Raw genomic sequence first — 24,439 nt, 5'->3', positions numbered from 1 at the left:
GTCAGCCTCCATAAACATGACAAAAATCAGTCTTTAAACAGACAATTTCTCCAGCTGAGTCAAAATCCCTGGAAAGGGTTAGCTTCCAAAAAAAAACCAGTCTTTTAATAAATAAATCCTTCAATAGAGTCAAAATCCAACAAAAACAGTTAGCCTCAACCTTGGGCTTCATACAAGGCACCAAAACAATAAAACTCCCCTGTTAATAGTCAGCCTCAACCTTGGGCATTGTACAAGGCAGATAATAGAGTCTCCCCTAGTGAGTCCTTCATTGTTCAGTAGCCACAACTTTGGGCTTTGTACAAGGCAAATAAACCATATGTCGTGTGTCAAAGATTCCTAACATCTAGGATCTTTTCCCATAGAGTCATCCATACTCAGTTTATTTAAGAGTCAGCCACAACCTTGGGCTTCATACAAGGCAGAAAATAATATTTCCCTTAGTTAGAGTCAGCCTCAATTCTAGGCTTTGTACAGAACACCAAATAAAACCCATCAAAATAGACACTCCCCAAGTAGAGTCAGCCTCAATTCTGGGCTTTGTACAGAACATAAAAATCCCTTGTAAATTAATCCTCAGTGGAGTTTTTCTCCCAGAATCATAATAATAATCAATCAATCAAAAAGCCTCAATCTTGGGCCTCATACAAGCCAGCTAAGAAATTAAATCTTTTATACAGTAGATAGACATAGCTTATCTCTATAGAGAGATCTTTCTTCTATCTCACCACATTCAAACAAACAAACATTACATCATTTCATCATTTTAATCAAGTCTCCCATTTAGGATTTTGAAAGGCATGAGCTGGCAGTAAAACCCAGACATGTGGTAACTTTCCCTAATTTGGATGAGCATTTTTCTTTCATTTAAGAGGCATTTGACTGGTATACTTGCACATACACAAGTAAGGTCCCCCTCTTGAATGAAATGAATTCAGTTATTCTGTCACTCTTTTAATGTTTGTGGTGGAATAGTAGAAATACCTCTCTATAAAGATGACTTCATGTCTCTTTACTGTAAACAGAGATTTAATTCAAGCTTCAACCTTGAGCTTCGAGCAAGGCACCCAAAAATAATTAATAATCAATTAGTTCCCCGAACTACATTAAGCTCTGACTTCCATTAGGGATATGTAGGCATGAGGTTCACAAGGAACCTCAGCGAGCTAATAAAATACCAAAAATAGTCAGTCAGTCTGTCTGTCTTTCTTTTATTCAATTCAATTCCTTCTCCTAATACAAAGGAGAAACTTTCCCAATAATCATTAGCAGCACAAACACATTTAGACACAGAGAAGGTTCCTGTAGAGTACTACAGATATGTAGGGTGTTTAAACACTTCCCTATGTATAACCGACCTCCCGGACTCCAGAATTTCTAGTCTAGGTGAATCCCCACACTTAGCAAACTCTTAGGGTTTAGTTGAGATCTTTTTTTCCCTTTCCTACTCGTAGGACAAATAAGAAAGTTCGTGTGATATCGTAGGAAGAACTGAAACAAAATTCATCCCACCACGGGCGCATTCTCCTTCCAAATTTCGCGTGAAGGGTCTAGCGTGCCGTCCTCCCAAGTGAAACGGGGAGGTAAAAAAACGACACCACAATGACAGTGTGCTTTCGAACTAACCATGCTCCAGTTAGGACTTCCAAGGGTTGTAACGTGGCTTTGGTTCACGATTTAAGAAACAAAGGATAGTGGCTCAAAGTTTATTTGTACCCGTCCCAATCTTCATGATGTTGTTCGATCCTATGATCAGTTAACTTTGCATTTAAGTCTTAGCGAAAGCTTGAAGTTGTAATATTGACATTTGATGATGGATAAAGCAATGAGAGTTTATTTGGACGGACAGTCATCCCTTTTTGTTATACTTTCTTTTTGTCGAGGATTTGTAATGACCTCTTTTGAAATGTTTTCTTTTGTCGAGGATTTTTAGCAACCTCCTTTTTGACTTTGATTTTGTTATCCCTAACTTTTGCCTGAACTGTTTGTTTTGAGATTACAGTCAGCGGGATGTTTCGATTCTTGATAAGTCTCCTTCATAGGTTTTGACTTAACAGCTTTTTCTTTTTGGTGGATATTGACTGCCTAACTTAATGGTTGCGGGAACTCATCATTATTCGTGTAGACAATAGCTAAGATAATTGAGTTAACTGAGTAACTACCCTGCCCCAGATTACGATTAAGGGTTTTAAATTTTACAAGAAAGAAAACTTCTACTCCTTAGGCTCAAAGGGGTTGACGAGGGATTAACATCCTTATATCTCCACTGTTTAGGAATTGAAACAATGCCTGTACATTGTCAGCATAGTCTGTTCAAAAGCATACTGTATGAGGTTGCGGTATCATTTTCGTCATCCTCCCTCAAAAGGCATACAACTTTAGCAGGAGTCGAGTATCACAAAACATATGCAAAGTAAAGACGCAATTTAAAATGAGTGATAGTGAAATGATTTGTTCAAGACAAACATATGCAATGCACTGATGATGATTATTAAAACAGATAATGTCTATCATGAGTCAAATGTTTAAACAAACAGAAAAGAAACTTGCAAATGAAAGTAGATCTAATGATCCAAGAGTTCGTCCGTCTAGACGTCAGTCAGTCTTGTCATGACTAGGCATAAGAGCATTGATCATCCCAGGATTTTCAGGAGAGTTGAATTTGATTTCCCCGTCATCGATCAGATCTCGATTCTTATTCGTCAATGTTCAGCAATTGTTAGTGTCATGTCCAGGACTGTTGAAATGGTATGCGCATCTCGCATTGGGTTGATATCCAGTAGCGGAGGTGCTAGGATTCTTAGGAGTGTTCCTCAGAGTACTCAATTCGATCTTCAACAGATGTTGTAATGCTTGAGCCAGCGACATATTGATCTTCGTTGTTGTAGAACTGCTTCAACAGATAGGTTGCGTACATTATGACCTTTCTGGTTGTACATAGCATTAGCCATATGAGGCTTCTTAGGTGAGTTGAAGTCAATGATCTTGTCGTCAATTAAGTCTTGAATGCCATGCTCCAATGGTCCACAATCTTCGGTATCATGGATAGTAATGTTCGAATGATAAGCACATCTTGCATTGTATTTGTACCCAGGAGCAGGATTGGCAGAAACTGAATACGGAGGCAATAGAGTTATCAAGCTCCGATTGAGCAATTGTTATAGGACTTGAGACAGCGGCATGTGCCATGGAATAAACTTTGCTGCGTATGCTGATCCTTTTTCTTCTGGGTTAACAAGGTTTTTCAACTCTTCTTGCCCCTTGGCTAAGTTCAGAATAAAAACATGGAACCGGATATTCTAAGCCTGAAGATTTTCGACTGATTGCTCGAGATCCATTTGTGCTGAAATAAACAGCGAGAGAGAATGGGAAGCCTATTGCGGAAACCTGTTATGCAATGTTTATGAATGTAGATACAATGTTTTCAAGGATCGTTAGGAAATTTAGACTGGTCACCGCTTCGTCTGAAGAATCTTGGTCTTTGTCTTTAATTGTCCTTCTTTGAGAATCAAGCTCACCATACCGAGTGGGTCATCGCCTCTTATTCGGGATACTTGTACTCTTGAATTTGAAAGCATATGGCTAGAGGAAAATAAATCCTCTTGCCCCTTGATAGGTATCGTGTCTTTGAATTGGAAGACGTGTGGCTAGAGGAAAGTAAATCCTCTTGCCCCTTGATTAAGAATTCAGTCCTTGATAAGAGTACCTGAAATTGTGCGCCCTAAATCCCTAAGATCCTTGAAAGGGTTAGTTAATCACGTTATGTTATGCTATCATGATGTCATGATGTTATGCGAATACAATGCATCAGGTATGTCGTAGGATAATAAGGACAAACAAATCCTATAGAGGAAACCTGCAAGGAAAACAAAGGTTAGTAGAAAACACAAACAAGTCACACAAGTGTTCTTAGGTTTAGAAGCTTGCATGAAGTTCGTAGGTGAGTACCCTCCCCACTGAAGTTAATTTGGTTCAACCTGTCCTAGATAAAGATCGGGTTCTAGGGAGCTCATATCATTGACCTTTCTCGAAGGCGCTTATCTCAGTTCGACAATCGAATCACCAACCGAAAAGGTCCTGAAAGTCCAGTCCATATGAGTGTAGCTTCGAGTATCAACCAACTTCAGTCGGAACCAAAGCCAACCATCTCGCTACTTTCTAATAGGCCAAAGTCAAGTTCAACTAGGGTTCTAGGGGCGAATTAGTGCTTAATGACAGCATGCAGCAGCCAAGTGTTTCCTCAAGTCGGATCCCAAGGAACACCAGGACAAACCAATGTGTCACACTAACGATGGCCACCATATCAACCACATCAGTATACAGTGTGCAGTCTCCTTGGTCTCATGCCATTTACCTAAGGTACTCAGATCCGAGTTAGGATCTTTCACACAAGTAAATACCCAAAACAGCCTTTGAAATATAAAGCAGATAAATCAAACAATTACACTGATTCTAAACTTTAAGGTAACCCCTCTTTTTAATCGAAAGCGTCCCCAGCAGAGTCGCCAGTTCTGTAATACGGTGAACTGACTTTATTAGAAATGTTGTGGATAGCAAGAGTCACCATTGACTTTTATTTTATCCAATTAGAAAGGCTAAAAGAACAGAAAAAGACCTTTTTTGAAAGAGATTGAGTTCGGGGGATAGGTTATACAAAGGGAAGGTGTAAGGCACCCTTTGCATCCATGGTTTTTCCATGGGCTCTTAATTGCTTAGCTCACTTGTTTGTTTGAATTGTTTGAAAAGATTTTGAATAAGAAAAGATTTTGAAGAAGAACTTTAGCTTGTAAATAAGCGTAGTCTTTTTGAATTTGATTTTGAAAAGAGTGGGAAAAAGATTTTGAATTTGAATTTGAATTGAGAAAGCATTTAAAAGTTACCTACCCTAAGTTTTGAAAGATCGTTCTTTTAGATTTTTGGGCGAAAGGGTCTATCCATACCATGAGAGGGCAGGAAGTCTTTCAATTGGATGTAAAAGGGTCATCGAAAATAATCATTCGCCATAAGACTGTCCTTACCATAAAGAGGGAAGGTAGTCTAAGGGAAGGATATAGTAGTCATTCTGTCAGGCATCATGCGAGGATACCTTAGCAATAGGACAATCATCTTATTTTTCCGAGGCAGCATCGAGGGACTAGATGATTTTTATTCTTTAAGGCAACCTTGCTTTAGGTATCCTCGGAATCGAGGGACGTGACTATCTAGTAAATTAGAGGTAACAAAATCATTAAGGCAACAGGAAACAAGAGGGATTACCCTAAAGGTGTGTGTGTGGCACAATCACGTGGTTAACTTCAATGATATTTATCTTGTAATTAGTGATCTATGTTCAATTCGTGGTTTATCACTCCCTAAGATTACTAACCATGGCAGAAAATAAAACAGTTAAAAATCCTACGCTATTATAATAAACACCTGCGGGGATGGGGGAAATTAAAAGGCGAAAAATAAAACCTAACCTATTACAATAAAACCCTTATAGGGTAACAGAAAAATAAAGGCAGAAAATAAGAAATAACAACAATTAATTTACACATCTTCAGCCTTGATCTTCCTCGAACCTTCGATTGACTCTGAACATCTGAGAATTAAACGGACAACAATAGGGGTGAGTGTAGGAGGAATTCCTAGGCATTGAAAATAAACCCTAATTTAACCTATAAGGCAAAAATTAAAAGATAAAATAACATTCAAATAAGAAAAGGATTAGAACTTAGCTTTTTGATCGGCATGGCGCATAGGCGGAAGAACCCTGATGGTAACCCTGAAACATTGCACAAAGAAAAGAATTTTTTTCAGTGTAGGAAGGATCTGGTGACAAACCTCGTAACCCTGATTAGGCACAAGTTAACCACGGTTAATAAAATTATAAAAATCTAAATCAAGTAAATATTGGTTGAAAATTAAATGGAATTTTAAACATGTAAATAGAAGTAATTAAAAAAAATCGAGTTTTTTGATAAAAAATAACTGAATATAAAATTGTTATATAAAACTATTTTATTAAATAGATAAAAATAAATAAAGAAAAAAGAATTATAATAAAAGAATAAGAAAAAGAAATAAACAAAGATATTTAAAGATAAAAGAAATGATAAAAATAAAAAATAACTTAGCTTTGGTTCAATGTGGTTGAGCTGTGAAGGTCCATGGTAGGATGTGTATCACACTGAATCTGCAAGAAATATCAATTATGGAAAAAATTGAGTGAATAAGGAAGCCTGGATTCGAACCCAGGACTTCATGGTGGTGACCTCTCTCCAATGCCAGCTGCGCTACACATTTAATTCGTTAACTGAACCAGCAGTAAAATATAAATATAAAAAAACAAATATTAGTGGAAAAGTCAAAGGAATCAGAAACTTGGCCCGCGTGCTTTGGAAGGACCAATTGTGCGTGGAGAGAGAAGACCATCACACAGACCCTCCAATCAGAATACACAAACAGGACACGCTGGTGTTGACCGGACCCTGCCCTATCCAGACCACCGCTGGCGACGGTTCATTCATCTTCTCCGACGAAGGAGATTTGCGAAACCTGCAATAATTAACCAAAACGAACAAACAAATAGCCCAGATCCACGTTTTAAGGCGCTGCGAATCCGATGGATATGTTAGTTTCTCTTGAAACAGTCTGCAATTATGGTTTCGAAGAGGTGAGAGCTTCGTGCCCTAACAATGGCACCTCTTCATATGTTTGAATGGAGTGATTGAGCATGCATGAAGCTTCTAGACCGGTATGTTTGTATCCCTGGAGATCTCAGGATGACATTGGAGCACTTTGAACTGATTGCTACTCGTTGAGAAGAGGATTCGACCATGCCCTCACTCCTTGAAATTTTCTTCCTTGTAGAACCCTATTCCCCTTGACTTCCAATCCTATTTTTTTGTCCCCTTTTGCCTCTGATAAGCTTGTGTATATATAGAAGAAAGATTAGGGCAACATATATGAGTCAAATCCAAGTGATTGGAATAAGGGAGATTTGATTTTCCAATCATGTGAATCTTTCTATTTTTGGACCTAAACTTGCTCAATCAAGCCTCCACGAATTTCCAGTGGTTTATCATGATTTGGAGACTCAATATTTGATACAAAAATAACCTCATTCATCCCTTTAATATTTCCCATGATTATGTTAGATTTAATTTGAATTTTTAATGAATAAAATCCAAAATAAATGGAATAAAAATAGTAAAAATAAGGGAATGAAAACATGGGCCTTTTCCAAACTCAAAATCACGTGGGAAGTGCAACATCATAGACCCATTACTCAAAAATATGATATTCACCAATTAGGGCTTCATGCAAATTCTCAAAAATCGACCAACTTGTGCAAGCCATAACTCGTTCAATATTTATCATATGGAAGTGTTCTAGGACTTTTTGGAAAGCCAAAGATGTCCTCTAAAAGCCACTTTGGAACATATTTTCCATTTTATCTTGATGATATTTCTCCTGACAAAAGATAGCTTTTTGCGATCTTCTAAAAGGACCTGTAATGTTTTTGCTCATATCCTCCAAATGAAGCATTTTTGGACTTGGCTTTAGAGAGACAAAGTTGTATAGAATTCAATTTCCTTGAAAATGAGCTTTGGATGGGAAATTTCTGATGTTCCATGTGGAAGTTATGGCTGGTCAAAGTTCTGTTGACTTTCTCCTATGAAACCCTAATTTAGAAACTTTTGAATTTGTTGATTTCTGATTTTTTCTTGATGAACCATGATCAATCCTTGATCAAATGGTTAATGATACTTCAAAATAAGTTTATTGACAAAAAATCAGGAGTTTTGACTGTACTTTGACCATAGTTGACTTTTAGGTCAAATTAGTCGACTGTTGACTTTCTAGGCAATTGAGTGGTCAATCCTTTGGATTAGGGCTTGAAACTTGGCATGAGGATACTTTGAATCATATGAGAGACCATGGAGTCCACTTGAGGTATCAGAAGTTCAAATTCCTTGATTAAATCAGAAACCCTAATTTTGGATCTTGTGCTTAGGAGAAGAGTGAGCTTTGAGTAATTGGAGATTTTTGAGCATTTAAAAGTCAGGTGGACTGAAATATGATGGGCAAATTTTGGGGTATGACAGCTTCCCCTGTTCAATCTTCTTATCCCTGAGGATGTAGATTGGCTTGTGTGCCTGTCGGAATCTGAAGGTAGAAGAGGGTCCGAATACGTCGTACGTTAGATTGTATCTGAAGGATAGACTTAGGATGAGCCGTATGTTAGACTGAATCCACTGTATTTGATAAGTGTCAAAATAAGCCGTACGTTAGGCTATACTTTTTAGGAAGAGTTATACGCTAGACTGGGTCCAGTTTGTATTGTTATAACTGGACCCAGTCTAGCGTATATGCTATAATTGGACCCAGTCTAGCGTATATTGTTATAACTGGACCCAGTCACACACTATGTTTATATGCTTATGCTATAACTGTGTAATTGTCTTTAGTCATCTGATATTCTGATTGCAAATTCATATCAATTATATATGTTTTTGTCATCATCAAAAAGGGGGAGATTGTTAGAACAAGAATTGTTCTGATCAATATTCTTAGTGTTGATGATAACAATGTATATGAATTTTGTATAAGACAATGTGGTACTCTAATCCTATGCACTTTCCATTTCAGGAAATATATGATGAGTATGCACAATTCAGCGCAAGAAGCACTGACTCAAAAGGTTCAAGTATGCAACATCAGAACATGCTCTCGCAAGACATCAGAAGATGGTCAAGCAGAATCAGAACATGGTCTATTGAAGCATCAGAAGAACTTGAGTTCAGAAGCAGAAGCATTGAAGTTCTTATGGTATCACGCTAGAAGCACTTCAAAGTCAAAAGACAAGAAGATGCTCTGCACCAAGCTGTTTGACTCTGATTAATTCAAACGTTGTATCTACAAAGATCAGATCAGAAGCAAGTACAAGATGGCAGGCTACGCTGACTGACAAAAGGAACGTTAGAAGCTATTAAAGGCAAAGTCAGTTAAAGCAGGAAAAGCAAGGCTTGAGGTAGTTGACAAAAGAGTGAAACATTAAAAGCAATGCTGTACGGATCACGCAACGCATTAAATGCTCCCAACGGTCATCTTCTCAAAACACCTATAAATAGAAGTTCTAATGAGAAGCTGAATACACAACTCTTGCGTAAAAATACAGAAACGCTGTCAAATTCAAAAGCTCTCAAACTTCATCTTCAACCTCACATTACTGTTGTAATATTTTAGTGAGATTTAAGCTTAGAACTTAAGAGAAATATCACAGTTGTGATTATAGCTTATTAAGAAGCATTGTAATACTCTTGTAATAATTTGTTTACATTAATTTGTAAAAGGTTCCTAGAGTGATCAAGGTGTGATCAGAATACTCTAGAAGACTTAGAAGGTATCTAAGTGGAAAACCATTGTAATCAAGGTTGATTAGTGGATTAAATCCTCAGGTGAGGTAAATCACTCTAAGGGGGTGGACTGGAGTAGTTTCGTTAACAACGAACCAGGATAAAAATCATTGTGCAATTGTTTTTATCTTAAGAGTTTTTAAAGTCACACTTATTCAAACCCCCCCTTTCTAAGTGTTTTTCTATCCTTCAATATACACAGCCTAATATGGCCACTTTTTTGCTAATACAAAATGCTGGTTCTATAGGTCGAAGCGCCCAAAATCAAGGTTCATCGAACCAATTGCCTACATTAACAACTAATAATCAGAGAACATTTAGGCAACAAATGGACACTAGTAACCATGACATGGTTGGAGTTCTTGCTCGCGAAATAAACACTATCTTTGCCCCTTTGATCCAAAATGTCAATAAGACTAATCAAGAAAATACCCAATCCTATCAGCAATTGTCAACGCAAATGGAGCGCATAGCAGATTTCTTTGGGTCTACCCAACCTCCTGGTTGACGTAGGCAAAACCATGTAGAAATTTAGGAAGAAGAACCAACCATTTGAAAATTCTAGTAACTCACGCTGGATGTCTTACAGGATGTTATGACATCCACAATTACACAACACAAAACGTTAAAATAGAAACACATAAAAACAATAAAGGACACACATAATTGTTTATCCAGTTCGGTTCAAACAACCTACTCTGGGGGTTACCAAGCCAGGGAGGGAATCCCATATAAGCAGAATTAATTCGGAGTTAAACTCCCCCGTTTACAACTCCTCACTTAAAACCTACCCAATGTAATTCCAATCTATTCCTAGACCTGAGTATCTCCACTCACTCCCCCTCAATCACAACAGTGATTACAAATACACATTAAACAAATTCAGTGAGAAGACACACTTCAAAAACACACCTTGATCTGCTTAAAAGCTTCAATCAAGAGACATACACTCGTGCTTAAAAACTTAGAGTGACAATTAACAAAAACAACCTATTCCAATGCAATCATCAAAGACAATTGCTTGGAGTACAAGAGACAGCTACAAAACTATGGTTCTTCATAATTAACAATCTACTCTCTCTGCGTTCCAAATTAGGATTGAAGACTTTTTATATGCAGCTCTTGGGCCTTGGGCTTTTTTAGAAACACATTAGGGTTAACCAAGTTAACCTAATTTACATGCCATCTGGTTGTTACAGTATGTGCTGTCAGCGAAATCTTCTGGACAAAATATTCAGCATACAATAAAAGGTTTCCTAAATTGTAGATTGAGATGAATCCGGAAACACAATATCAAACATGTCATGACATCAGTCAAGACATTAAACACTCAGGTATGTTTTACCACAAATGCAGCCAACATGAAAAACATCTTCAATCTCCCCCTTTCACAATTTTTTTGACTAAAACAACATGTCACACCATATCAGAGAAACACTTGCAGCAGAAACAAATTAAACAGGACACAGACACAATCACAATCAGAGCTAATACAGTACAGACAACATACACCACCAATATGCACACAGTGCTTAAACATATCAAAACCAACCACACCACAAGAGTAGCACAAGCACACACAGATCAACACAAAAATAAGCACATCAGATTTGTTGATCACACAAGGGGTGACATGACTACTTCTCCCCCTGTTTGGCTACAAAAGTTGCCAAAGCAAACTACTGTCTTTTCCCCAAAATTCAAATAGGTTCAAACAAAATTTAGCTGAACTAAATCGAATAAAATGCAAACCAAACTAAACGAAAGAGAGAAAATCAAAACAAAAAAAAAAGAAACAAACAGAACTCCAGCTGCATTTATTGCCCAGAGTCAGACCCACTTGAGGTGTCTGCATAACTTCTTTTCTTAGAGCCATCAGTAGGACTGGTATTCTCTTCTTCCACATCTTCTTCATGTTCTACTTCCTTCTCTTAATCATCTTTATCTGCCATCTCTACAACATCTGCAAATTCCTCATTCTCATCCATTTCCAGAGTGCTTATCACCTTTTCAAGGGATATCTTCCTAGCTTCCAGCTCTTTGCAGGTCTCTTTTAGCATTGCTATGACTTCTGCTTTGCTGGCTGATCCTCCAGACTGGGATGTTTCAGCCGATGTCATGACAATGTCTGGAACATGCGTACCCTGATACAATTTATAGTGGAAAGCCAATGGGCTTTCTCTTTTGCGTACTACATCATGTTCATTGAGAATGTTGGGATACTGAGTCAGAATTATGCCACACAGGAGGGATGGAAAGGCAATTGGACCCTTAACACTGAAGCTTCCAGCATGCTTCATAGTTTGGTCGAAAATATATGTTCCATAGTCAAACTTTGCCTTTGTTCCTACAGCATACAAGAATCTTCCAAGAACAGTTGAGATAGTGGACTTGTGATTCATTGGTACCCAATTAGTTGCTCCTATCTTGTGAAGCATTGCATACTTGATGCTCAGCTTACTTGCATTTAGTTTCTCTTTTAAGGGCCAGCTTTTTACCTGCTTGGCTGTGATCACTTGACAAACCTTGTTGTCTGTCACTTCAAACTCAGGTTGATCTTCATTTGTTCTTGCCAAGAATTTATTAATCACAAACGGAGAGAACGAAACACACTTACCTCTCACAAACACTTTTCTGAAGTCCACACTCTTGCTGTTTCCACAATCTTCAGATAGGTTCACCACAAATTCTTTGACCAGCCTCTCATAACATTTGGGAAGGTTGCACAGAGTTTTTTATAGTACAGCTTCCTAAATTAGCTATAAGATTTCCTTGTTCTCAAGAGCATTTGGAGCCAACTCCCTTTCAACAGCCAGTCTCTTTTGGAGCACATATTTCCACCTGCTGGCACTGGAGGCATAGTGGAATGATACATTATCAATAGGTATTTCAGGAATACTTGCAGCAAGCTTGCTTGTTGTAGGCTTCTTCCTTGATCCCCTTCAACATCAGACTCAGATTCAACAATTTCCCTCTCCTTTATTTTCTTTGGAACAACCTTGCTCCAGGACTTTGAGGGACCAACCCCTACACTCTTAGTCACAACTCTGTTCTTGATAGGACCAGTAGAAGTACTCTTCTTCTTGACAGAGTCTTTGACAGTGTTCTTAGCTTCTGCATTCTTTTCAGGGGAGCTTTGGGAAATAACTTTGCCTTTTCTTCTAGTCATCAGCCTGTTGGCTACACTAGGATTTAATGAGGCAAGCAACTCGTTGTCAGAATACTCATCTAAGTCTACCACATTGGTGTTAGAACAAGATTTGTTCTTATCAATTATCTTAGTTTTGATGATAACAATAATATGAATTTTGCTTAAGATAATATGGTACTCTAATCCAATGCAATTTCCCTTTCAGGAAATATATAAAGAGTACGCATAATTCAGCGCTCAGAAGATGTGTCTCAAATGGTTCAGCATGCAACATCAGAACATGGTCTGGCAAGACATCAGAAGATGGTCGAAGCAGAATCAGAACATGGGTCTATGGAAGCATCAGAAGAACATGAGATCAGAAGCACTGAAGATCAGAAGATGGTATCACGCTCAGAAGCACTTCAAGGTCAGAAGATCAGAAGATGCTATGCACCAAGCTGTTTGACTCTGATGATATTCAAACGTCGTATTCACAAACATCAGATCAGAAGGAAGTACACGTGGCAGACTACGCTGACTGACAAAAGGAACGTTAAAGCTACTAAAGGCTACGTCAGTAGACACAGCGTGAACAAGGCTCGAGGTAGTTGACAAAAGCGTATAACATTAAATGCAAAGCTGTACGGAACACGCAAAGCATTAAATGCATTCAACGGTCATCTTCTCAACGCCTATAAATATGAAGTTCTGATGAGAAGCAAGGTTAACGATTCTGCACCAAAACAACTCATATCAAACTTGCTGAAACGCTGTTCAAATCTAAACTCAGAATCTTCATCTTCATCAAAGCTCACTACATTGCTGTTGTAATATCTTAGTGAGATTAAGCTTAAATTGTAAGAGAAATATCACAGTTGTGATTATCGCTTTTAAGAAGCATTTGTAAACTCTTGAATAGATTACATTTAGTTGTAAGGAACTAGAGTGATCAGTTGATCAGTATACTCTAGGAAGTCTTGGCAATTGGCTGAGCAGGAAGTCTTGGCAGTTGGCTGAGCAGGAAGTCTTGGCAGTTGGCTGAGCAGGAAGTCTTGGCAGTTGGCTGAGCAGAAAGTCTTAGGAGTGAACTAAGCCTAGAGTGATCGTGTTGATCAGTAGACTCTAGAAAAAGTCTTAGGAGTGAACTAAGCAGTTGTTCCTGGAGTGATCAGGTTGTGATCAGAAGACTCTGGAAGACTTAGTTGCGGCTAAGTGGAAAACCATTGTAATCCGTGCGATTAGTGGATTAAATCCTCAGTTGAGGTAAATCATCTCTGCGGGGGTGGACTGGAGTAGCTTCGTTAACAGCGAACCAGGATAAAAATAATTGTGCATTTTATTTTTATCGTCCAAGATTTAAAGTCATACTTATTCAATCCCCCCCTTTCTAAGTGTTTTTCTATCCTTCAATTGGCATCAGAGCGCCGGTTCTAAGGTGCAAGCACTTAACCGTGTTTAGAAAAGATTCAGGAAGAGAAAAACGCTTCATTTAAAAGATGGTTGATGAAAGTGAAAGGACTATACCTACACCTGCATCTACATCTGGCTCTGCTGAGCAATACAACGGTAACAATGGTTATACTAGACCGCCGGTATTTGATGGTGAAAACTTTGAATACTGGAAAGATAAACTGGAAAGTTACTTTCTGGGTCTAGATGGTGATCTATGGGATCTTCTGATGGATGGTTACAAACATCCAGTAAATGCCAGAGGCGTGAAGCTGTCAAGGCAAGAAATGAATGATGATCAAAAGAAGCTTTTCAGGAATCATCATAAATGCAGAACTGTTTTGCTGAATGCTATCTCTCATGCTGAGTATGAGAAGATATCTAACAGGGAAACGGCCTATGATATATATGAGTCCTTGAAAATGACTCATGAAGGAAACGCTCAAGTCAAGGAGACCAAAGCTCTAGCCTTAATCCAGAAGTATGAAGCCTTCAAGATGGAGGATGATGAAGACATTGAAAAGATGTTTTCAAGATTTCAAACTCTTACTGCTGGATTGAGAGTTCTTGACAAGGGATACACCAAGGTTGATCACGTAAAGAAGATCATCAGAAGCTTACCCAAAAGATGGGGTCCGATGGTGACTGCATTCAAGATTGCGAAGAATCTGAATGAAGTTTCTCTGGAAGAGCTTATCAGCGCCTTGAGAAGTCATGAAATTGAGCTGGACGCAAATGAGCCTCAAAAGAAAGGTAAGTCTATTGCATTAAAATCTAATATCAAGAAATGCACTAACGCTTTTCAGGCTAGAGAAGAAGATCCTGAAGAATCAGAATCTGAAGAAGAAGATGAACTGTCCATGATTTCCAGAAGGCTAAATCAACTCTGGAAGACCAAGCAAAGGAAGTTCAGAGGCTTCAGAAGTTCAAGGAAATTTGAACGTGGAGAATCTTCTGATGAAAGAAGATTTGACAAGAAGAAGGTCATGTGCTATGAATGCAATGAGCCTGGACACTACAAGAATGAATGTCCAAATCTTCAGAAGGAAAGTCCCAAGAAAAAGTTTCATAAGAAGAAAGGTCTTATGGCAACCTGGGATGAGTCAGAAGATGATTCAGAAGATGAGCAGGCCAACTGTGCGCTGATGGCGACAGAAGATGACGGATCAGAATCTACATCAGAATCAGATTCTGAAGAGGTATTTTCTGAACTTACTAGAGATGAGTTAGTTTCCGGTCTAACTGAACTTCTGGAACTCAAGTCTCAGATTAGTCTCAAATACAAAAAGCTGAAAAAGCAATTTGAATTTGAAACAAAGAAGCTTGAGTTGGAGAATTCTGAATTAAAAGAAAAACTTTTAAAATTATCCAATAATGTTGGATCTCCTTCTGATTCAGAAAAATCCACTCCTAGTCTGAACCATATTCTGAAAGAGTATGATTTAAGTTTCAGAAAGTTCTTATCTAGAAGTATTGGCAGAAGTCAGCTAGCTTCTATGATATATGCTGTGTCTGGAAACAAAAGAGTAGGCATTGGTTATGAGGGTGAAACCCCATACAAACTTGAACCTGTTGATGAAATGAAACTCACATACAAGCCATTGTATGATCAGTTCAAGTATGGCCACTCTCATGATACTAGGCACACTTCACATGCACAAAGTTTTCACATTACACACACCAAGAAGCATGTGACACAACCTAGGAAATATCATGAAACTCACATTAAGAATTATCATACTGTTCCTCCTATTGCTTACAATGTTAAACCCAAGTTCAATCAGAACTTGAGAAAATCTAACAAGAAAGGACCCAAGAAAATGTGGGTACCTAAGGATAAGATTATTCCTATTGCAGATATCCTTGGCTGCAAGAAGGACAAAGCACAACATGTCATGGTACCTGGACTCTGGATGCTCGCGACACATGACAGGAAGAAGGTCTATGTTCCAAGACCTGGTACTTAAGTCTGGAGGAGAAGTCAAGTTCGGAGGAGATCAGAAGGGCAAGATAATTGGCTCTGGAACTATAAAATCTGGTAACTCTCCTTCCATATCTAATGTACTTCTTGTAGAAGGATTAACACATAACCTTTTATCTATCAGTCAATTAAGTGACAATGGTTATGATATAATCTTTAATCAAGAGTCTTGCAAGGCTGTAAATCAGAAGGATGGCTCAATCCTATTTACAGGCAAGAGGAAGAACAACATTTATAAGACAGATCTGCAAGATCTTATGAGTCAGAAGGTGACTTGTCTTATGTCTGTTTCTGAAGAGCAGTGGGTCTGGCACAGAAGATTAGGTCATGCTAGTTTGAGAAAGATCTCTCAGATAAACAAACTGAATCTTGTCAGAGGACTCCCTAATCTGAAATTCCAATCAGATGCTCTTTGTGAAGCATGTCAGAAGGGTAAGTTCTCCAAACCTGCATTCAAGTCTAAGAATGTTGTTTCTACCTCAAGGCCATTAGAACTCTTGCACATTGATCTGTTTGGCCCAGTCAAAACAGCATCTGTCAGAGGAAAGAAATATGGATTAGTCATCGTAGATGATTATAGCCGCTGGACATGGGTAAAATTCTTGAAACACAAGGATGAGACTCATTCAGTGTTCTTTGATTTCTGCATTCAGATTCAATCTGAAAAAGAGTGTAAAATCATAAAGGTCAGAAGTGATCATGGTGGTGAATTTGAGAACAAATCCTTTGAAGAATTCTTCAAAGAAAATGGTATTGCCCATGATTTCTCTTGTCCTAGAACTCCACAGCAAAATGGGGTTGTAGAACGAAAGAATAGGACTCTTCAAGAAATGGCCAGAACCATGATCAATGAAACCAATATGGCTAAGCATTTTTGGGCAGAAGCAATAAACACTGCATGCTTTATTCAGAATAGAATCTCTATCAGACCTATTCTAAATAAGACTCCCTATGAATTGTGGAAGAATAAAAAGCCCAACATTTCATATTTCCATCCTTTTGGATGTGTATGCTTTATTCTGAACACTAAAGATCATCTTGGTAAGTTTGATTCCAAAGCTCAAAAGTGTTTCCTTCTTGGATATTCTGAACGCTCAAAAGGCTACAGAGTATACAATACTGAAACATTGGTTGTAGAAGAATCAATCAATATCAGGTTTGATGATAAGCTTGGTTCTGAAAAACCAAAGCAAGTTGATAATTTTGCAGGTTGTGATATTGACATATCAGAAGTTGTTGAGCCAAGAAGCAACGCATCAGAAGCAGAGCTTCTCAGAAGCAAAGAACCAGAAGATCAAGTATCAGCTTCTCTGGAGGATCTAAGCATTTCTGAAGAACCATTTGTCAGAAGATCATCCAGACTCATCTCTGGTCATTCAGAAGATGTCATTCTTGGAAAGAAGGATGATCCAATCAGAACAAGAGCATTCCTTAGAAACAATGCAGACTGTCAATTAGGTCTTGTATCTTTGATCGAGCCAACTTCTGTTGATCATGCTCTAGAAGATCCAGACTGGATAATTGCTATGCAAGAAGAACTAAATCAGTTTACAAGGAATGATGTTTGGGATCTTGTTCCTAGACCAGATGGATTCAATATAATTGGTACAAAATGGGTCTTCAGAAACAAGCTCAGTGAGAAAGGAGAAGTGGTAAGGAACAAAGCCAGACTGGTGGCTCAGGGTTATAGTCAGCAAGAAGGAATTGATTACACAGAAACCTTTGCACCAGTGGCCAGGTTAGAATCTATTCGTCTATTAATTTCTTTTGCCACTCAACATAACATCACTCTCTATCAGATGGATGTTAAGAGTGCCTTCTTAAATGGTTATATAGATGAAGAAGTTTATGTCCATCAACCTCCTGGTTTTGAAGACTCTATGTCTCCTAATCATGTTTTTAAACTTAAGAAATCATTGTATGGATTGAAACAGGCTCCCAGAGCTTGGTATGAACGCTTAAGTTCTTTCCTTCTGGATAATGGTTTCACTAGAGGAAAAGTGGACACTACTCTCTTCTGTAAAACCTTTGAAAAGGATTTTTTAATTTGTCAAATATATGTGGATGATATTATTTTTGGAACATCTAATGCTACACTTGGAAAGGAGTTTGCTAAGTCTATGCAGGCTGAGTTTGAAATGAGCATGATGGGAGAACTCAAGTATTTCCTTGGAATACAAATAAATCAAACATCAGAAGGAACATATGTTCACCAAACCAAGTATGTGAAGGAACTTCTGAAGAAGTTTAATCTTCTGGACTGCAAAGAAGCCAAAACTCCTATGCATCCGACATGCATCCTAGGTAAGGATGAGGTAAGTAAGAAGGTAGATCAGAAGTTATACAGAGGTATGATTGGATCTCTTCTATATCTGACTGCTTCTAGACCTGACATTCTGTTCAGTGTTTGTTTGTGTGCTAGATTCCAATCAGATCCTAGAGAATCTCATTTAACTGCTGTTAAGAGAATTCTAAGGTATCTGAAAGGTACTACTAATGTTGGTTTAGTTTACAGAAAATCTAAAGAATACAACTTAGTAGGATTCTGCGATGCTGATTATGCTGGAGACAGAATTGAAAGAAAAAGTACTTCAGGAAGTTGCCAATTTCTTGGAAGTCACTTAATCTCCTGGTACAACAAGAAGCAAGCAACCATTGCTCTATCAACCACAGAAGCAGAATATGTCGCAGCTGCTGGTTGTAGTACACAGATGCTCTGGATGAAGAGTCAGTTAGAAGACTATCAGATATTTGAGAGTAACATTCCTATATTCTGTGATAATACTTCTGCTATATGTTTATCTAAGAATCCTATTCTTCATTCAAAAGCTAAACATATTGAGATAAAACATCATTTCATAAGGGACTATGTTCAGAAGGGTGTTATATCTTTAAACTTTGTTGATACAGACCATCAATGGGCTGATATCTTTACAAAACCCCTAGCTGAAGATAGGTTTAAGTTCATTCTGAAGAACATCAGTATGGATTTATGCCCAGAATGAGAAGATGAGAAGTTCTCATGTATGAGTATCTTCTGAAATGAATGTGGAACATTTTTTTAATCAGAAGTTCTGATTGAATTCTTTTAGAAATTATGATTCGGTTATTACTAACGTTTCATTGTCTAAGTTGATTCAGAACCTCTGTTAAAGCAAAACAGCTGTTACGCTTTATCTCGGGATGGTAAACCTGTCATTTCTATTCATGGATATGCGTGCGTGCAGTTGAAGGGACGCCGACCATAGGTAACTGTGCTAGTCACCTCATTTGTCTTTATTATATCTCTCCTCACGTCACGTAACATTAAATGCTAGTCATCATTCGTTTCATTTTATTTTCCTTTAAATAGTCTTCAAAATGGTTTTCGGTTTCCTATCTCTTTGTTTTCCTCTTAAAGTTTTTTCTCTCTCTCTCTCTCTCTCGTTTTTTCATTTCTTCTCTCAAAACCTAGCGATTCACCTTAAGTCTGTTGAAGCTCCATGACTCAAAGGCGACAGATCTCTGTGCATCTCGGGATGGCTCTTCTAATACCTCTCAAGTCAGATCCTTCTTTGATGTTGTTATCAACTTTCATCCAAAGACAGAAGACTTTCTTGAGTTGTGGGAAGATAGGCTCAACGTCTATGTTGAGGAAAAGCCCCGTTTGCAACATTAGCTCTCTGTCTGTGAACTGTCCCTCACTTCCTCCTTGATTCTGGGACCTCCTCTACAGTGGAGGTTTCAGTCTGGAAGACAAGAAGTCCTCCGGGATTCTTGATGGGTTGACACAGAGCGTGTCTAGCTAGGGCTCTGTTTTTAATTTTTGTAGTGATTTCCTCTTTGGAAACTCTACTTTGTATTTGCTAGGAATGTTTTTCATCTTGTTAAACATAGGAACCTTTTGTAATATCTTTTGATTATCAATGAAAAGTTTCCTTGTGTTTTACATTCCAGTAAATGTTTTCTTTTGTCGTTTTACTCATCTGAATCTTTTTAAATATTCTTTTTGATGTTATGACAAAAAGGGGGAGAAGATAAATGATAAATGATTTGATTAAATCTATCAGTTGCTGGGTAAAGGCTCCCACACATTCACTAACAAGAACTGCAAGTTCTATATGGTTTAAGTGTTTTGCAGGTACAAAGAAGTGAAGTGAATCTTCAGAAGCAAACACTAGAAGCAAAACCATAAGAAGTGTTATTCTGTAAAAGGAATAAGCTCTTGGAAACTGAAGCAAGCTGAGCGCTGTCAAGCTTCAGAGATCAGAAGCAAGAAAGAAGAATGAATCAGAAGCACTGATAATAGAATTCGAATATCATTGTCTATCCTGTTATGACAAAATTCTATTTGCCCTGATACATATAATGTTATGGCTCTGATACATTATTTGCTCTGATACATGTTTTTAGCCTAAAATGCTCTGATACATTTGGCTCTGATACATATCATGTATTTGAATATACATTTTATGTTCTAACTCGTTCATGCTGACTTTTGTCGTTTAGTTTTTGTTCTGTAACATTTCAGGATGTAGAGATGCTCAGATGATGCTCTGGTACATTCAACAATGTTGTGATACAAATCTAGCATGAAGTAATGTTGGTAGACATTCAAAGTTCTGAAGCTATCCGAGGGAAGAAGAAATCAGAAGATGTGAATGTTCTAAAAGATCCAGTAATTCAAGTTCTGAAGCTGTCCTGAATGGAAGCAGAAGTCAGAAGCTGTGAATGTTCTGAAGATCAAAGAAATTCAAGTTCTGAAGCTGTCCTGAATGGAAGCAGAAGTCAGAAGCTGTGAATGTTCTGAAGATCTAAAGAAATTCAAGTTCTGAAGCTGTCCAATGGAAGCAGAAGTCAGAAGCTATGAATTCTCTGAAGGCAGAAGCTTACATGATCGTCTCTACCGAAATAATCAGGGAAGTCTTTTATCAAAGTTCTTCGAGTATTTATTTCAGGGGGAGATTATTTATCTCAGGGGGAGATTGTTAATCTCAGGGGGAGACATATTCATATGCTTATGCTATAGCTGTGTAATTTGTCTTTTGCCGTCTACTCTTTCTGATCGCAAATTCATATCATTTATATATGTTTTTGTCATCATCAAAAAGGGGGAGATTGTTAGAACAAGATTTGTTCTTATCAATTATCTTAGTTTTGATGATAACAATAATATGAATTTTGCTTAAGATAATATGGTACTCTAATCCAATGCAATTTCCCTTTCAGGAAATATATAAAGAGTACGCATAATTCAGCGCTCAGAAGATGTGTCTCAAATGGTTCAGCATGCAACATCAGAACATGGTCTGGCAAGACATCAGAAGATGGTCGAAGCAGAATCAGAACATGGGTCTATGGAAGCATCAGAAGAACATGAGATCAGAAGCACTGAAGATCAGAAGATGGTATCACGCTCAGAAGCACTTCAAGGTCAGAAGATCAGAAGATGCTATGCACCAAGCTGTTTGACTCTGATGATATTCAAACGTCGTATTCACAAACATCAGATCAGAAGGAAGTACACGTGGCAGACTACGCTGACTGACAAAAGGAACGTTAAAGCTACTAAAGGCTACGTCAGTAGACACAGCGTGAACAAGGCTCGAGGTAGTTGACAAAAGCGTATAACATTAAATGCAAAGCTGTACGGAACACGCAAAGCATTAAATGCATTCAACGGTCATCTTCTCAACGCCTATAAATATGAAGTTCTGATGAGAAGCAAGGTTAACGATTCTGCACCAAAACAACTCATATCAAACTTGCTGAAACGCTGTTCAAATCTAAACTCAGAATCTTCATCTTCATCAAAGCTCACTACATTGCTGTTGTAATATCTTAGTGAGATTAAGCTTAAATTGTAAGAGAAATATCACAGTTGTGATTATCGCTTTTAAGAAGCATTTGTAAACTCTTGAATAGATTACATTAAGTTGTAAGGAACTAGAGTGATCAGTTGATCAGTATACTCTAGGAAGTCTTGGCAATTGGCTGAGCAGGAAGTCTTGGCAGTTGGCTGAGCAGGAAGTCTTGGCAGTTGGCTGAGCAGGAAGTCTTGGCAGTTGGCTGAGCAGAAAGTCTTAGGAGTGAACTAAGCCTAGAGTGATCGTGTTGATCAGTAGACTCTAGAAAAAGTCTTAGGAGTGAACTAAGCAGTTGTTCCTGGAGTGATCAGGTTGTGATCAGAAGACTCTGGAAGACTTAGTTGCGGCTAAGTGGAAAACCATTGTAATCCGTGCGATTAGTGGATTAAATCCTCAGTTGAGGTAAATCATCTCTGCGGGGGTGGACTGGAGTAGCTTCGTTAACAGCGAACCAGGATAAAAATAATTGTGCATTTTATTTTTATCGTCCAAGATTTAAAGTCACACTTATTCAATCCCCCCCTTTCTAAGTGTTTTTCTATCCTTCAATTGGTACCTGTTTCAGTATTGACCTCAGTGTGCTTATTCTCTTTGATGTCATTGACATCCTCAATGACATTGGTATTCTTAACACCTCCTTGTCCATTCTTAATGATCTCCTCTTCAGCTGGGTCACAACCAGAGGTGTGAGCAACTTCAGCCTTACTGGTGTTCTTGAGGGGATCAGGCATTATGGTTTGAAAAGGGACAAATATCTCAGGCACTTGATGATTTTCCTTCAGAATGCGTGTAACAATTCTAGTAATTGCTTTATCGACATATCTGGTTCCTTCTTTAGTAAGTTCCTCTATGGTATTAGATGCAGAAGGTTTGGCGCCCTTGTTACGAATACCCTCCTTGGGCCGTTTTGCATGTGTTATTTTAGGCTTTGTGACCTTTACATCGTCACTGCTAATCGTCCTTATAGGTACAACCTCCAGACTCCTATTAGGGTTAGAGGACTCATCCATTGTTGCCGAGTCAGATACGGGAGATGCATCACACGATTGCCGAGACATTCTAAAACTCTTTGAGACAGAACTTGTGTCACGCTTGTGATAAGAATCCGAGCAGTTCAACCTTAATACGTAACGAGAAGGACCACAGGGATGTTTGCCGTTTGTAGAAGAATAGGAGAGTGAGGGGCTTTATATGCATACTGAGTGAGGGAAGTTTCAAATCATGGATATTTAAAAAGCCCAAAAAGTATTCCCCACATAGGTTAATTGCTATAATATGTTTTGGTTACAAATACCTAACATACCCTTTACCTTCACAATGTCTTCAAATGTTGTTAAAACATTCGTTGTGACATTACTTTCAGATAGACTTTTAGAATCATTGCTCACATTTGACTTATCTAGTTTTATTTCCCGATCAGTAATGTCTATCATAAGTCTTACTCTTTCTTATAGCAGGAATATATTGATACTTCTGTACTCCCTTACTTTTGCACACAGTTTCTCATTCATTAGACAGGTCTCAGTAAAACCAGCAGCTAGTTCACTTATGGTGAGCTCTCCAACATATGATTCTACATCAGATTCATCAAATTCTTGGCAGTTAACTTTTATTTCCTCTCTGATCATGGAGTCCAAGGGGTAGTTTGGGGTGTTAGGCTTCCATAGGTAGCAATTATCTTTAGACTTAAATCCCTTCATGACTTCTTCATTTGCTTCATTAGTGACAATACACTCCTCTTTAGTGAACCTGACATTGAATCCTTTATCACATAGTTGGCTGAAGCTTATAAGGTTTGCAGCTAGTCCTTGTACAAGTAAGACATTATTTAGATTAGGAACACCCTGACCTTCTGTCTTGCAAATACCTTTGACTTCTCTTATTTCTCCATCACCAAGAGTCACATAGTTGGTTCCCTCAAGTTTGAGGTCTGCTAGTGAGTTCTTTCTCCCAGTCATATGATTTGAGCAACCACTGTCAAGGTACCAATCTTCTTTGGTAGGCATTCTTAGAGAAGTGTGTGCTACTAGAGCAACATTCTTAGCCACCCACCGTTGCTTTTTGTTACAGGTATCATATTCAGGTTTGGCTTGATGAATTTGATTTGGATATCCAAATAGTCTGAAACAGAATGGCTTTATGTGACCAAATCTTCCACAGTGATGACACCTCCATTTTTGGAATTTATTTTTTGAATGTCTCCTTCTTCTGTTTCCTTGATGTTGTGACATTGGAGCTGACATCTGGTTAGTCACACAAGTTTCGGGCTTTGCTCTCCTAAACCCAGAGGTGAATTCCTCTCTAGCCACAAATCCTACCCCGAACATATCTCCTGTTCTTTGTCCAGACTCCAGAATTTCCTCTAGAGTATCAGTTCCATTATTCAGCATTTTGAAGGACTGTCATTTGATCAAGTTTGTAGTTCAACATTCTTACTTCACTACTGAGAGAGTTTATGGTTGTAAGATGTCTATTCTTCTCAGTTTCTAACTCTCTTATGATTATCTCTTGCTTCTCTACTTGTTTGCAGACTTCAGCATTCTTGATACACAATTTCTTGTATGAGGTAACAAGTTCATCAAAGGTTAGCTCATCATCACTGGAATCATCATCAGATGCATAGACTCTT

The 24,439-nt window shown here is 38.1% G+C and overlaps 1 protein-coding gene across 1 annotated transcript; it reads right to left on the bottom strand.

The window, feature by feature from the left end:
• Positions 1-11,332: 11,332 nt before the first annotated feature.
• On the bottom strand, positions 11,333-22,820 carry LOC131620253 (uncharacterized). The gene is made up of 3 exons (XM_058891252.1): positions 22,367-22,820; positions 12,301-12,635; positions 11,333-12,103 (listed from the first exon to the last, which is right to left on the bottom strand). The coding sequence occupies exons 1-3, from the start codon at positions 22,818-22,820 to the stop codon at positions 11,333-11,335; spliced, it is 1,560 nt and encodes a 519-aa protein (XP_058747235.1).
• Between the last annotated feature and the right edge of the window lie 1,619 nt (positions 22,821-24,439).

Source organism: Vicia villosa, linkage group LG7 (assembly GCF_029867415.1).
Source record: "Vicia villosa cultivar HV-30 ecotype Madison, WI linkage group LG7, Vvil1.0, whole genome shotgun sequence".
Classification (NCBI taxonomy): Eukaryota; Viridiplantae; Streptophyta; class Magnoliopsida; order Fabales; family Fabaceae; genus Vicia; species Vicia villosa.
Note: the sequence above shows the minus strand (reverse complement) of the source record. Positions and strands in the feature narration are given on the sequence as shown.

Coding starts and splice junctions, on each gene's coding strand:
- LOC131620253 (XM_058891252.1), bottom strand. CDS start 22,820: ATGGATGAGTCCTCTAACCCTAATAGGAGTCTGGAGGTTGTACCTATA. Junction 12,636..22,366: donor TGAGGTCAATACTGAAACAG/GTACCAATTGAA, acceptor CCAATGTGGTAG/ACTTAGATGAGTATTCTGAC. Junction 12,104..12,300: donor AACAAGCAAGCTTGCTGCAA/GTATTCCTGAAA, acceptor AAATGTTATGAG/AGGCTGGTCAAAGAATTTGT.